Source organism: Oncorhynchus gorbuscha, linkage group LG18 (assembly GCF_021184085.1).
Source record: "Oncorhynchus gorbuscha isolate QuinsamMale2020 ecotype Even-year linkage group LG18, OgorEven_v1.0, whole genome shotgun sequence".
Classification (NCBI taxonomy): Eukaryota; Metazoa; Chordata; class Actinopteri; order Salmoniformes; family Salmonidae; genus Oncorhynchus; species Oncorhynchus gorbuscha.
Genome location: NC_060190.1, coordinates 54,916,040 through 54,932,392, shown reverse-complemented (window position 1 = coordinate 54,932,392; position 16,353 = coordinate 54,916,040). Strand labels below are relative to the sequence as shown.

Genomic DNA, 16,353 nt, shown 5'->3' with positions numbered 1-16,353 from the left:
CTCACTAATGTCTCCAAAGGGTCTATCATCACCTGACAGGGTTTTTGCTGACAAAATTACAACCAGGACCCATATCTTCCCAGAACCAATCAAATACTGTCATTTAGTGAAAAGTGCCCTACACACCAACAGAGTAGCCCCGGGCCAGACATGTGCAGGAGGAAAGCAACAGGGCAATATAATAAAATATTTTTTTTGACAGACGCTCTTATCCAGAGCGATTTAAAGGAGCAATTAGGGTTAAGTGCCTTGCCAAGGGCACATAGACATTTTTCACCTAGGCGGCTCGGGGATTCAAACCAGTGACATTACGGTTACAGGCTCAACGCTCTTAACTGCTCGGCTACCTGCCACCCCGGGCCAGACAGATGCAGGAAGAAAGCAAGAGGGTAATAAGAAGCCAATAATCTATGACATGCTGTATGTAGTCATCTGTGAATCAATCCCCCAAACCTTCAGTTTCCCAAGCAATTTTCCCTAGGAAACAATGAGGTTGGATCTGCATCATCTCTCCTAGGAGCTGTTTAGCTGTTTGTCTCAGGAGTAAGCCTTATGGTCTTACAGTAGCTTCATGATTTTAGTAAACTAAAGGTGTCTAACATTAACCTTTGTGCAGCTCTTTTGATTATGGATTGATGCTAAATATATAAGTGTCCCACCCCTTATCTGTATATTTTGTGTGGGATAGGCTCCATCTGGTCTGAATGTTTCTCTGTAACCACAGTCTCTACCCTGCTGTGAAAATAGAGACGTTTCCATCCGGCAGAATTGCATGTCATTAGTTATTTATACCACAGGATCTGCTGGAAAGTGTTTGATTTTCACACGGCAAAACTATGTAAACCACAGCATGTGGTTAGCTATGGTTTCACTAAGTACAGGGTAAAGACCGACATCTTCCAGAAAGTATTATGATAAAATCCCTGGACGGATACTATCAATTACATGATAACACAGTAAAGTGTTACATTACATGATAACACAGTAAAGTGTTACATTACATGATAGCACCTACCACCCAGCCCTTATTAAGGATAAATAGAAAACAGAGGTTGTATAATGATGACTATCAATTCAGCAAATAGACCTAGCTAGCCCTTGTGTGAACAGATGAGTGGATTTCCCAACCGGTGCTCACCGGATACAAGAAACAGAACTCAGAGTCCTGCTTGACAGCTTTTTCTAGCATTTTAATGAGTAACAGAGAAATGTCTTGGAAGGAGAGAAAGGGGGATTCATTGAAATGCCTTTCTCCCTTAAGGCCTTGGGATTAAGGAGTGGAATGACTCAGTCCGGACCCCCCTCTATGGCCCCACTACGCTACCACTCCCCCATGCCTGTGTGTTGTTTCAGGATGTCTAGAGGAAATGTTTCAACAGCAGATCTTGGAAAATCCCCGAGTTTCTGCAATCGACTGCTGCTGCTTTAGTTTAGAAACCTCACCCACACATCAGTGTAAATCACTTTATACACATCTTAACACAGCTTGAGAAAATCTACTCATTGGCCAGCTTATTAGGTACACCTGTCTAGTACCGTGTCGGACCAACCTGTTGCCATGAAGGGATGCACCTGGTCAGCAACAATGTTCAGATATGCTGTGGCGTTGCTCAATTGGTATCAAGAGACCTAACGTGTGCCAGGAAAACATTCCCCACACCATTACACCACCACCGTTGACACCAGGCAGGATGGGGCCATGGACTCATGCTGCTTATGCCGAATCCTGACTGCCATCAGCATGACACAACAGGAACTGGGATTCGTCGGCCCAGGCAATGTTTTTCCACTCCTCAATTGTCCAGTGTTAGTAATCTGTTGCTTCTTCTTGTTTTTAGCTGATAGAAGTGGAAACCGGTGTGGTCGTCTGCTGCAACAGCCCATCCGTGACAAGGACCGACGAGTTGTGCGCTCCGAGATGCCATTGTGCACACCGCTGTTGTAATTTGCCTGTTTGTGGCCTGCCTGTTTGCTTGCACAATTCTTGCCATTCTCCTTTGACGAGCTGTTTTCGCCCACAGGACTGCAGCTGATTGGATGTTCTTTTAATTTGTCGCACTATTCTCGGGAAACCCTAGACACCATCATGCTCGAAAAGCCCAGGAGGCCAGACCTTTCTGAGATACTGTAACCGGCGCGCCTAGCACCGAAGATCATACCACGCTCAGTCGCGTCGGTCAGTTTTCCCATTCTAACGTTCAATTGAACAGTAACTGAATGCCTCAATGCTTGTCTGCCTACTTTATATAGCAAACCACGGCCACATGATTCACTGTCTGTAGGACCGAAACCATTTTTATGAACAGGGTGAGGTACCTAATAAACTGTGTACATGTCAAACATCTATACTAATTGTGTTTTAAGTGCTTGTTAAAATGAGTAAGTAATGGAGATACTATGTATGGGTACATGGAAGCACTCAAGGGCTTGGTGAATTAACAGAGAATGGGGAGATCCTTCAGGTGTACTACACTCAGTCCAAACACATAAACAGATGCTTAGCTAAAAACCAACTTAAAGCTATGCTTCAAATCACAAAGACAACTGAAGAGAAGACTTGACACCAGGGCCGGATATGTTTGTTGAAAAAAATGAAAACCACAGTGCAGTTAGCAGGGGCATAGAACTAGACTGTTAGTCTGGAAGGTAGTCTTTGTGGGGTTTGATGCGGTGCTGTTCTGTGGGTGTAGTAGGGTGCTGGGAAGACTTGTCTGCCAAGGAGGAGGTGATGAAAAGACTAAAGTACACAATGAACAGAACAGCTGCTTCCAACCAACGAGCTCCTGTCTGTGGTAGGAATAGCAGACACACTGCTGCTCCCACAAGATCTGCTCTCTTCTTCTCTCCGATGGCTCAATTACTACTCGGTCCTAAAATAGACGGCAACACAAACTAGGCCTATTCCTATGCTGTGTTCTCTCACAGCATGTTGAAAGTAAAACTGCTTTAGACATTTGTTATGTAGACTAATATTATTATTATTGAGGGGTAGATTAGAGTTGTGTTTCATTGAAGTATTTCCTTCTTCAAAATTACAAAATTCTATTGCCTAATCGAATAAAGGCGTCCGCATGCTTCAGAACCGAAATAGTTTGGAAAAGTTTGTGCATGTTACGACAACATCTTGTGACGTTTTGGTCTTTTCCCTTCGGCTGTTCAGGCACACACATCTTTCTGGAGGCAAGCCGAAATTCGGAGCCGAAGTCTAAGCCCCGTCGTCGGTGATTGGTCAACAGTAGGGATTCTTCAATAGTCTTTGTTGTCATTCAACAAAGAGACCACTTGTTTTCATGCACATTTTTTAATTGAGAAATACTGCACCAAGCATCTTAAGTTAGATGTAAAATTGTGGGACTAAGATCTCCTCGGCAAAAACGTAAATTCATGACAGATTTCTTGCGTTATCATAGATTAATTCAGACTATTTTTTAGGAAGTGTATACTGGCTACGGTGTCTCAAAAGGGACAAAAAGTACTATTGACACTTTTCCCCTCATTTTTCAAGCAAAGGATTTTTTAAGGGGGTATGTGATCACACTCGTTCGGTTCGACGAGCCGACTGCGGCTAGCCAAACTGAGGCATGCTGATACCTTAGAGTCCATTGAAGAACCAATATATATAATGAATGACCCAGTTGATGCCAGTGCATATAGAATAAGATGGTAGAGCAGAGACTTATCGCAGGGGTATCCTTCATTCCAATAAGTAGCCCATATTAGAGAAATGTGAAGTTTGCTAATATGGGTGATCGTTAATGGGACAATTAATGGCTACAACCATCAAACTTGTAATAGCAGTTTAAAGGATAATTTAAAACAAATGTGGTGCAAATTAATGTTATAAACTTATCGTTCTATTTATCACATCAATTCAGGCTATGGATTTTTGTCCATGTCACCCAGCTCTATAAATTGAAGCTTCTTATCCAACCCTAAACCCCAGTCCACCAGGCAGGCACCACGGCTGCTACCCCATCTCCCCCTTGTCTCATCCACTGTGAACTGACAGAATATTTCTCACATCTCCAGGGCACACCTGTCTGTTCCCCATGGCCACTGCCATGGCAACCCATGTTAATTTTTATAAGTGTATGTAGCCAGGTTTTTAGATTCATCCTTCCTTTAGTTTCTTTAGAATCCATTACTTAAACAAAGCGAGACAAAGACACAGTTGTGCAGTCGCACGCTCAGCTAATCCATCCAGTCTGGCGTACGGCACAACACACACGCACTCTCACAAGCACACGCACGCTCTCACACACATACACATAGTCAGAGTTAATCTGTTCAACTGCTGGCATATACACAGCCATTCTCTGTGACAAAACCACCCAGCTGCTGACTTTCAGTCACACAATAAGTGGTCTAAAATGATGCATCTGTGGCACAGAGTAGGTGTTGGGCGGTATCCAGATTTTCATACTATTTCTGTACCATACTGGCGTATATGGTATTACCGGGAGTGCACACAAGGGGCGTTATTTCTTTTTTTTTTACACACAAAACAATTTAGGCAACAGGGAGCTCGATCCAGGGGGGGATTGAATGTCTCTGCTGTAACGAATAAGCTTTATCTTGACATCTAGCCACTTGACATCTAGCTAGCTTCCTACAAACAGTCACAGGGGCAGTGTATTCAGTGTCATCAAGGAGCTCAGCAAAATGATGCCTTCTCACAACAGCCAATGGATTTAGTGATGCTGGACAAAAAACAATACATAATTTCAGCAAACCTGCCTAAATCTCCAAGCGGGGAATGGGTCAACTTCATGAAATAATATGAAAGCCTGTGTCTGTAGAAGCTAGCGAACATTGGGTTGATACATACCTGGAGTGCTGAGAGGCTGGCCACTCAAAGCTGTGATGCTGCGACTCATGTTTATAGCGCACACCTCCGTCACAATGCTCTCCCCCTTCTTGCTCCCATCTAAGGGGACGTCGGATGAGCTGCCCTTCCCCCCAGAGCCCCGGCTCCCCTGGCTGGGGTTTTTGAGCAGGGGAGAGGGCTGGATGGCGACAGGGGTCTGCTTTAGGCTGAGGGCCTGGAGGTTGTGTGTTTGAAAGGAGGACATGGTCGCCCCCTGCTGGCTACGGATAGCCAGGTTCTGGACCTGAAAAGACACAGAGGTCAGGTGCTGGAGGCAATGACACATGGCCTTGGGCAAGAGAGGTGGAGTGCCCCGCAGTCAAGTGTTTCCAGAACTAGTGAGAAATGCACTTTTTTAGACTAAATTCATTATCACAGCATAACTGTAAACATAATGCATCTGCTATCCACCTGTATGAATTATGGTTCACTGTGCAGATATTACATGCCATCTAGTGCAGTTACTACAGCAACTGTGTGTATGGTATTCCCCTATAGTTGAGATAATAATAGGGTACCTGTGAGGGGGCAGACTGTTGTCCAGAGGACTGCGTGGAGCTCTCAGACTGGACTGCAGTCACTGTGGCCGTAGGTGTGAAGATGAGCTGGGGGGACAAAGGAACAGCACGGCCTAGGCTCCTAGCTACTTGCACAAGGTTGCTTTGCTGTGCCTGAAAATCACACACCAACATACAGTACCAGTCAAAAGTTTGGACACACCTACTCATTGGGATGTTCTTTACTTTAACCATTTTCTACACTGCAGAATAATAGCAAAGACATCAAAACTATGAAATCATTTAGTAACCAAAAAAGTGTTAAACAAATGTGAGATTCTTCAAAGTAACCACCCTTTGCCTTGATGACAGCTTTGCACTCTTGGCATTCTCTCAACCAGCTTCACGAGGAATGCATTTCAATTAACATGTGTGCCCTGTTAAAAGTTCATTGTTGATTTTGAAAAAATCAGTTGTGTTGTGACAAGGTAGGGGTGGTATACAGAAGATAGCCCTATTTGTTAAAATACAAAGTCCAAAGAATGTCAAGAACAGTTCAAATAAGCGAAGGGAAACGACAGTCTATCATTACTTTAAGACATGAAGGTTAGTCAATGCGGAACATTTCAAGAACCTTGAAAGTTTCTTCAAGTGCAATCGCAAAAACCATCAAGCGCTATGATGAAACTGGCTCTCATGACAGGAAGACACAGAGTTACCTCTGCTGCAGAGGATAAGTTAACTGCACCTCAGATTACAGCCCAAATAAATGCATCACAGAGTTCAAGTAACAGACACATTCAACATCAACTGTTCATAGGAGACTGCGTGAATCTGGCATTCATGGTCGAACTGCTGCAAAGAAACCACTACTAAAGGACACCGATAATAAGAAGAGACTTGCTTGGGCCAAGAAACACAAGCAATGGACATTAGACCAGTGGAAATTTGTCCTTTAGTATGAGTCCAAATGTGAGATTTTTGGTTCCAACCACCGTGTCTTTGTGAGAAGCAGACTAGGTGAACGGATGATGGTTCTCACCATGGAGCATGGAGGAGGTGTGGTGGGGGTGCTTTGCTGGTGACACTGATTTATTTAGAATTTAAGACACACTTAACCAGCATGGCTACCACAGCCATTATGCAGCGATACACCATCCCATCTGGTTTGCACTTTGTGGGACTATCATTTGTTTTTCATAGGACAATGGCCCATAAAACACTTCCAGTCTGTGTAATGGCTATTTGACCAAGAAAGAGAGGAATGGAGTGCTGCATCAGATGACCTGGCCTCCACAATCACCTGACCTCATCCCAACTGAGATGGTTTGGGATGAGTTGGACCGCAGAGTGAAGGAAAAGCACCCAACAAGCATATGTGGGAACTCCTTCAAGACTGTTGGAAAAGCATTCCTCATTAAGCTGGTTGAGAGAATGCCAAGAGTGTGCAAAACTGTCATCAAGGCAAAGGGTGGCTATTTTAAAGAATCTCAAATCTATTTGGATTTGTTTACATTTTGGGGTGTTATTACACGATTCCATGTGTTATTTTCTAGTTTTGATGTCTTCACTATTATTCTACAATGTAGAAAATAGTAAAAATAAAGAAAAACCTTTGAATGAGGTGTCCAAACTTGACTGGTACTGTATATGTAGACAATTCCTCTATGGGTTTGGGCACAGAAAAAGAATACTGTAAGCAGCTGATTTTTCTCTGTCGTTTTCTTTCACACTCACTCTCCCCATGCATCATGTGTCCAAAACTCTTTAAAAAATGTGATGTAATCAGACTGAATTGATTCAGTTTGAGATGCAGGACAACCTTCCTACTACACTCCTTCCAACAGCGGTGACACTTCCATCTTCCATTCCACTAAGCCACTAAGCCTCCAGATGTTTGGCTAAGCCAGCTAGTGTGTGCCATTGGGCATGCTCCTGGGGATTTACCATCTGGGCACGCAGGTACATATGAGCCTGACTGGCAGTGAGGGTGGTAGGGCTGGACGTGCTGCCCAGGAGCACGGCCTGCTGGGAGATGCTGCCGGCTGGGGCGGAGCTAACACTCTGGGTTCGGCTGATCAGCTGGGCTGCAGCCGGGGACGTGGTCAGGTTAATCTGGGGAAAGGACAGAGAAGACAGAAAGGATTACAGAACATCACCAACAACAAAAACATTACACATCTATGAACCCGGCCCCGAAGTTACTAGACATAACTCACTGCACTCACTGTGGCCTGGGATGATCCTGTTTGCTGGGATGAAGTGCCATTTTGGGTGGAGCTCTGCCTTCCTGCCGCAATACTGGCCTGTGGCATGACAGGTGAGAACAGTTAGGGGATCAACACTTACAGTATATTTCTCTTAATCTGAAGATAACTGTTAGATTTACTAACTAAACTTTCAGAACCCTAACCCCAGCACTGACCTTATCTCACGTCTTTGGTAAAATCCTAACACAGCTGGTTGGCGGCCTATTTAATTAGCCAGTTTAACAGTCTCGTGTCTCCAGTGCTCACCTGCTGTACGGCGGCTAGGCTCTGGAGCTGTGCATTGCTCAGGTGCTGCTGCTGGAGGGCTGCTGTCTGCAGCATGAGGTGCTGCTGCTGCGCTGCGTACATCTGCTGCAGGTACTGCGCAGCCGTGTTGGGCTGCCGGTGCAATGCCTGCTGGATCACCTTAAGTACACAGGGAGAAAGAGACAGGTTAGCAGTTGGGGTAATATTCTCAACAACAGGCTCTAAAAATGACTTTTACTGGGTTGGAGTAATGCTCTGAAAAAAATAAGTCCCAATTGCACTGTTTTTACTGAGCCATTGAAAAGCAGGTATGGGAGATTCCTAAGTTATATTGGTCCCCGTTGCAAAATGTGCTTCTCATATAGGGAGAACAGCCTCACTCCTGCACCCCCTGCACATTGTAAATGGACTTATTTGCATCCTATGCTCACCCCTATGGCCTTGAGCACATATTTTCTTCAATTTTCATGATACATTTTTTTACTGACAACCTCAGCATAGTTGCCAAAGCAACATGAGAGATGGATTGACCCAGAGCACATAGCCTAATAGAGCTTCTTTGACCTAAGCTTTCAAGGGGGAAAAGAGGGCGGAGATTGTGATGAACATCCATTCACTTCTCTCTTATTGAGCCCAAATGACAAGCCTTGCACTATGTTAAGTAGGCCGGTAGTGACAATGCTGCTAGTTCCCTACGGGCAGATGAGCACATGCATTAGAAAGAAAGGATAGAAGAGACATAAGATCTGTCAGTCACCCTTTAAGAGGAGGGTAAACAGAGCCTAATCCAAGCTGGGTTTCACATTGGTCAATGGTCAAATAGCAGAGGACAGAGTCTGGAACCATAGCAACCCTGATCTGCTGTCGTCAGTAATGATAGATTACATGATGCCAGTGTACTACATCAAATAACAATGCGAAAACATTATCATAATTGCACCTTCGTCTAAATGTAATAATAGTCTGGTTTATTATAAGCATTGTAGTAAATTCCATAGTGAGCTTAGTACAATACTGGTCGATTTACAGTGCATGCATGGTTTAACCAGCAGATGGCAGTAGGGCAATGACAATTTCATTATTGCAGGGAACGCAAATGGAGAAAACGGTTTATGCAAAATACGTGTATGTGGGTGTGTGTCACACTGGACTGGCATGTTTTTTTACCCTGAAGTTTACCTGAACCGTCTGCCTGTCAGGAATCCCGCTGTACACAGAGATCTGAGGCACAGCCTGCCTTCCTGTGCTGTTGCTGCTACTGGTCGTACTGGTACTGGTGGCAGTGGCTCCAGTGCTGCTGGCAGTAGAGGCTGGAGGCCCCTGCTCAATGTCCATGGTGCCCTCTCCTCGTTTGGCCCTTCCCCTGCTGCCCTTTGGACAAGCTCTCCTGAACCTACAAGACAGGAAACAGGGACGTTAAAATGAAGCCATAGGGCTCAGACATATTGGGCCATGTTCATGACAGTCACTATGTAAGCCCACTCAGTATAACTTAAGAACGCATCCCTAAAGCCTATAAGCCTGTATAAGCATGACATGACACTCCTAAGGCGATATACAATGTATCATTGTGTATACATACTTGTCTTATTTCAGTATGTGCTAAAATGAGACAGAATGGGTTATTTACAGGTGCAGGAATAAAGGATGTCCATATAACATTAGTGAATGATGAAAATACCAAACTATGTACACAAAACAAAAAGGAAATTGAGTTACAAATATGTTTTTGCTGAATTAACTTTAAGATCCCTAGACAGCTAAATACAAATGCATAAGCGACATGGCACAGCTTACAATGACATTGTTCATTTGGAATATAGCCCCTCTTTGTTTCACAACCTCAGCAGACTGAAAACAATTAAATTGCCTATCCCTTCCCTGAACAATGCCTCTTGGTCCAATAAAAGGGGTAAATTAAACTCAGACTTCAAAACAGGTGAGCTTCAAGTACCTCAATTTTAATTATAAACATTAAATTGTAAACAGGAAATATCTCAATGTACAGCTAATATTTAGGCCTTCAGTAATCATATTTACCAATACACATTCAATAAACATAACTGCCTGAATATCCCCTGCCCATATTTTTTATTTAGCTAGCTAATGTTCTTTATACTGTGTAACATCGTTGTTAATGTCTAATGTCGCTATGAAGGCCAAGCAGAATTTGACACAAAATGCCTAAAGGGAACGTATTATTAAAGACTTTCCAAAAGTGGATCTGTTGTTGACCCACTTCTTCTGTTTACCTCATGTCAAAATAAAACAGACCCACAATAATCCAACAGACACACGTTTGGAAAGTATTTTTATTAATACGTTCCTTTAGATATTTTGTCTCTAATTCCCCGGTTATAAGGACCAACCATCCAGACCACCGGCAGAGTAAATTGAAATTAAATTTTATATAACTTCTGGCTTCCTGCCGTCTGTTAAGGTTTTTTTGCAACCCAATTCCCAACAACGCTAGTGTCAATATACCAGCGTTGCTAAAAGCATCTTGCAAGGGTGATGATATGCATACTTGGCCTTCATAGCGATTTTGAACATTAACATAACAATGTTACAGTATCAAGAACACTAGCTAGCTAAATAAAAAATGAGCAGGTCATATTCAGGCACTTATGTTTTGGTCCATGAATGGGGAATAGAGGAGAATGAGTGAGTTAGGAAACTAGATAACTAGCTGGCTGCAGTCCACATCGCCACAGGCCCCATCACACTCAGGCGTGATGCACCGATGCTATCTCCTGGATATCAGCACGCAAAACGCTATTGTCAAAACAGGAAAGCTAGCTTCACGTCCACTGTGTCACGAATGTTGAATACAATTCCATTTGAACTTATTCCGCCGATTGCCATGCGGTTGGTTCTTATATAGGGTGGAATTTGACAAAATATCCAAAGGAACTTAAATAAACGTGGGTTTGCAGCAGGTGCATTGCATATCACCTACTCACTCTCTGCTTCAACACATGTCAAAATAAAAGTAATGCACGTGCTCCTTATGTGCACAAGCAAGCGATAACTTGTGGGGTGACTTTTACTTTAACAAAGGAAGAGAGTGCAGCAGACCCACGTTTGGAAAGTTGGTTTATTATTATGTTCCTTTGGATATTCTATTTCAAATTCCGACCTATATAAGAACCAACCCCATGGACAATAGGCAACTTAATTTTATTCAACATTCGTGACAGACAAGGGGACGTGTAGGTTTTCATCAATACAAATGCCCGTAACTATCACACCATGCCATGCGTGAGCTCTCTGGTGAATGAAGGCAGTTTTGTTTTCGTATTGAAATTCATAACAGAGAAGAGGAACTGAGTTTCAAGGGCCTTTTAAAAATAAACGAAACCCACGCCATTCTCAGATTACCACAACAATAGCCCACTTAATTCAACATGTCTAATGGTGAGCATTAAATCCAATTTGGTAGTGGCAGAAAAATGCAAGTTCTGAAAGATAATGAATTCCAGTGACATATTTAAGTGAAAGAAGGGTGTATCTAATCACAGCTGGACTGACAACATAAGTACTTAAATGACAGTTAAAGTACACCTATACTGTATCTACTCCAATCACTCTTTTATTAGACTTTTGGCTGCTGAACCCTTTCTGTCTTCAAACTTCAACATGTGAGAATGAAAAGATTAGTAGTTGACTCTAGAGCATCCCAGTGACTGACTGTCACCCTAGTGCTCTGCTGCCCCATTAGCAGAGGAAGTGAGGTTCAGTAGACTGAGCAGATGAGATGGATGGGCTGAGAGAGCAGAACAGCTGACGGGGTTAAGAACGCTGGGAGGAAGGTGGACTGGAAAAGAGAGAACCTAGGGATGAGATTGAGTTTTTGGAATGTATTGTGGATTTTGACTGTGTGAGTGGTTGGGGGAGGGTTGTGATGGAAATAATTTAATATGATCTTTAACAGCGATGCTGCAATTCTTAAGCTATTTTCTCTCCCCTCCTTTTAATTCTACTTTCAGTGGATTCAGGCAAGCTGTAGCATACAGTGCACTGTAGGTTAAGAAACATTGAGTGATGACAAACCTCACCTTGTTCCACCATAAAGTCTGGTACTGTGTACTACAACCTCATGCACAACCAGACTAACTCCAACACACAGCATCACACAGTTACTGGTTATCCATGGCTATACAATACAAAAGCATTATGCTGCCAAAAATTCCAATCATTGAGAGCATTATTTCACATCTGGATGTACCCCCTATAATTAATCCTGCTCCAGAGAGAGAGTTATGCCTGACATCTAGTCTGGTTACACAGGGATTTTGGATCGAACAAAGCATCGTTCTCTTCATCATGGTGTAGGGAACAGCCTCGGACTTATTGCCTTTTCTGGCAAACCTACTGTCCCTGTTTCTCCAAGAGGAATCACTCATCCATCAGTCATGGAACCCTACTCCCCCACAACTGGCAGGCAGCAGGAATCCTGTACTGGGTCGCGTTGGTGAGAGCACAGGGCTACACTAGGAGTGGGCTGTATCGCAAACCAAATCTCTAGACACAGAGCTATAACAAATATGCTATTGGATTCATAGGCTTGCTCTTGTCATTCTAAACCAAAATGAGAGTCTGGTGTCAATTTGCATTTGTCTCTACAGAGCTAAGTGCAGTAAGAGCAGTAGCCCCCATCACTTAACGAGGACGGTTTGTGTTGACACAAATTATTTATATATATATATACACACACACACACACACACACACTGCATTAGTCAAATGATCAGGATCAATATAGTAAAAGAGCACAGCTAATGTACATCAATGGCTTTTAGAAAGGCTTCATGGGTATAATAGAACAAGGGGTGCTGCAGAGACAACGCCCCCAATGCTCCTACCTCCTCTGGGCCCCCCAGCGTGCTGCAGGAGTGTGATGCCCCATCCCCCGGGACCCTGGTCCTGTAGGATGCTGCTTCTCTTTGTCTGCCTATGTCTGTGTGGTGGATTCAAACATTAGCCTCTCTCTCTATCCCTACTAACACTCCGCTCCCCATCCCAACATCAACACAGACACAGCCTGCCAACCAGGCCCCTGCCTTCCTCCTGATTATGAGGTATCCTAGCGACAGTCAACTGGGTGCCTATGGAACCCCAGTGCAGTGCAGTATGCTGATTGGTCAGAAGGACCCCCTCTAATGAAGATGATGATAATGATTTCACCCTCTACCCTCCCCCTGCCAGAATACTGAATATGGTAGCATGAAGCCTCGGCCATATAATAGCCAAACCATCACCAAAATCATATTGGATAAGCACAAAACTCAATCTGTAAATGTATAGAACTATCTATGTATTTTACAGAAAATATTATTCAATCTGTTATTATTGCATTAGGAGATTAGTTAGGCTATAACATATCAGTCTATAAGCATACATTGTAGTCTACACATGAACATTCAGGATAGGGTCATATACAATGCCTTCAGAAAGTATTCAGACCCCTTGACTTTTTCCATATTTTGTTACGTTTCAGCCTTATTATAAAATGTATTAAATATATTTTTTCTTCATAATTTACACATAACACCCCATAATGACAAAGCGAAAACAGGTTTTAAAACAGAAATACCTTTACATAAGTATTCAGACCCTTTGCTATGAGACTCGATATTGAGCTCAGGTGCATCCTGTTTCCATTGATCATCCTTGAGATGTTTCTACAACTTGATTGGACTCCACCTGTGGTAAATTCAAATAATTGGACTGGATTTGGAAAGGCACACACCTGTCTATGTAAGGTCCCACAGTTGACAGTGCATGTCAGAGCAAAAACTAAGCCATGAGGTCGAAGGAATTGTCCGTAGAGCGCCGAGACAGGATTGTGTCGAGGCACAGATCTGGGGAAGGGTACCAAAAATATTTCTGCAGCATTGAAGGTCCCAAAAACACAGTGGCCTCCATCAATCTTAAATTGAAGAAGTTTGGAACCACCAAGACTCTTCCTAGGGCTGGCGGCCCGGCCAAACTGGGCAATCGGGGAGAAGGACCTTGGTCAGGGAGGTGACCAAGAACCCGATAGTCACTGACAGAGCTCTAGAGTTCCTCTGTGGAGAAGAATCTTTCAGAAGGACAACCATCTCTGCAGCACTCCACCAATCAGGCCTTTATGGTAGAGTGCCCAGACGGAAGCCACTCCTCAAAAAACGCCTGCTTGGAGTTTGCCAAAAAGACACCTAAAGACTCAGACAATGAGAAACAAGATTCTCTGATCTAATGAAACCAAGATTGAACTCTTTGGCCTGTGCCAAGTGTCACGTCTGGAGGAAACCCGGCACCATCCCTACGGTGAGGCATGGTGGTGTCTGCATCATGCTGTGTGGATGTTTTTCCACAGGCAGGGACTGAGAGACTAGTCAGGCAAAGATGAACAGAGCAAAGTACAGAGAGATCCTTAATGAAAACCTGTTCCAGAGTGCTCAGGACCTCAGCTGGGGTGAAGGTTCACCTTCACACAGTACAACGACCCTAAGCACACAGCTAAGACAACACTGGACAAGTCTGAATGTCCTTGAGTGGCCTAGCCAGAGACTGGATCGAACATCTCTGGAGAGACCTGAAAATAGCTGTGCAGCAACGCTCCCAATCCAACCTGACAGAGCTTGCGAGGATCTGCTGAGAGGAATTGGTAGAAACTCCCCAAATACAGGTGTGCCAAGCTTGTAGCGTCATACCCAAGAAGCCTCGAGGCTGTAATCGCTGCCAAAGAAACTTCAACAATGTGCTGAGAAAGGGTCTGAATACTCATGTACAGTTGACGTCAGATGTTTACATACACCTTAGCCATTTATTATTTATTAAGGAGAAGTTAAACTATATTTCCATGTATAACACTTTTATTTCCATGTATAACACTTTTATTTCCATGTATAACACTTTTATTTTCATCAACATTTATAATGAGTATTTCTGTAAATTGATGTGGCTCTCTGCAAAATCACCGGATGTTTTTGGAACTACTGAACATAACGCGCCAATGCATACTGAGATTTAAAAAATATAAATATGAACTTTATTGAACAAAACATACCTTTATTGTGTAACATGAAGTCCTATGAGTGTCATCTGATGAAGATCAAAAGTTAGTGATTAATTCTCTCTAGTTCTGATTTTTGTGACTCCACTCTGTTTTTCTGTGACTTGGCTCTGACCTAACATAATCGTTTGTGGTGCTTTCGCTGTAAAGCCTATTTGAAATCGGACACTGTGGTGGGATTAACAACAAGATTACATTTAAAATGGTATAAAATACTTGTATGTTGGAGAAATTTTAATTATGAGATTTCTGTTGTTTTGAATTTGGCGACCGGCACTTTCACTAGCTGTTGCCATATCGATCCCGTTAACAGGATCTCAGCCCTAAGAAGTTTAAGAGATAAATCGGATTGCGTTCTACATTTCACCTGTCACATTATTTTACATTATGAAGCTTACTGTAGTTCCCCAGAACAGTTGAGCCAGTCACGTATTTGTTTGTAAATAGCACAACGGGAGAAAGCAGGACCAGGTCAGTCCAGCTGTGTATTGACAGTGGTTGCGTTTTATATTGAAAGTCAGTGTTTTCTTTGCTTCAATAAGAGTGATCAGGGACGTGCAACTAGGTCTGACCCCAATTTGTTGACAGGTCGATTGTTTGGTCGACCAATTTTTTTTTTGTCGAGCAGTAGCAAATAAATAAACTCAGCAAAAAGAGTAACATCCCTTTTTCTGGACCCTGTCTTTCAAAGATAATTTGTAAAAATCCAAATAACTTCACAGATCTTCATTGTAAAGGGTTTAAACACTGTTTCCCATACTTGTTCAATGAACCATAAACAATTAATGAACATGCACCTGTGGAACAGTCGTTAAGACAGACGGTAGGTAATTAAGGCTTTGGATAAAAGCGTCTGCTAAATGGCATATATTAAGGTCACAGTTGTAAAAACTTAGTACACTAAAGAGGCCTTTCTACTGACTCTAAAAAAAACACCAAAAGAAAGATGCCCAGGGTCCCTGCTCATCTGAGTGAATGTGCCTTAGGCATGCTGCAAGGAGGCATGAGGGCTGCAGATGTTGCCAGGGCAATAAATTGCAATGTCCGTACTGTGAGACGCCTAAGACAGCGCTACAGGGAGAAAGGACGGACAGCTGATCTTCCTCGCAGTGGCAGACCACGTGTAACAACACCTGCACAGGATCGGTACATCCGAACATCACACCTGTGGGACAGGTACAGGATGGCAACAACAACTGCCCGAGTTACACCACGAAGGCACAATCCCTCCATCAGTGCTCAGACTGTCCATAATAGGTCGAGAGAGGCTGGACTGAGGGCTTGTAGGCAAAAAGTGCTCTTAACTGACAAGTCGCGGTTTTGTCTCACCAAGAATCATGGTCGGATTCGCGTTTATTGTCGAAGAAATGAGCGTTACACCGAGGCCTGTACTCTGGAGCGGGATCAATTTGGA

The 16,353-nt window shown here is 43.3% G+C and overlaps 1 protein-coding gene across 5 annotated transcripts in view; it reads right to left on the bottom strand.

Moving 5' to 3' along the window:
* LOC124002526 (polyhomeotic-like protein 2) overlaps positions 1-16,353 on the bottom strand; it is a 37,130-nt gene that overhangs the window by 10,810 nt on the left and 9,967 nt on the right. Inside the window, exons 2-7 of one of the 5 annotated variants that reach the window (XM_046309974.1) lie at positions 9,048-9,273; positions 7,881-8,039; positions 7,584-7,670; positions 7,312-7,479; positions 5,386-5,538; positions 4,829-5,111 (exon numbers count right to left, since the gene is read on the bottom strand). In XM_046309974.1, coding sequence (XP_046165930.1) covers positions 4,829-5,111; positions 5,386-5,538; positions 7,312-7,479; positions 7,584-7,670; positions 7,881-8,039; positions 9,048-9,215 — 1,018 coding nt within the window. In that variant the 5' untranslated portion in view covers positions 9,216-9,273. The remainder of the gene's footprint in view (positions 1-4,828; positions 5,112-5,385; positions 5,539-7,311; positions 7,480-7,583; positions 7,671-7,880; positions 8,040-9,047; positions 9,274-16,353) is intronic. The other 4 variants (XM_046309979.1, XM_046309976.1, XM_046309977.1 and 1 more) reach the window with 4 other exon arrangements.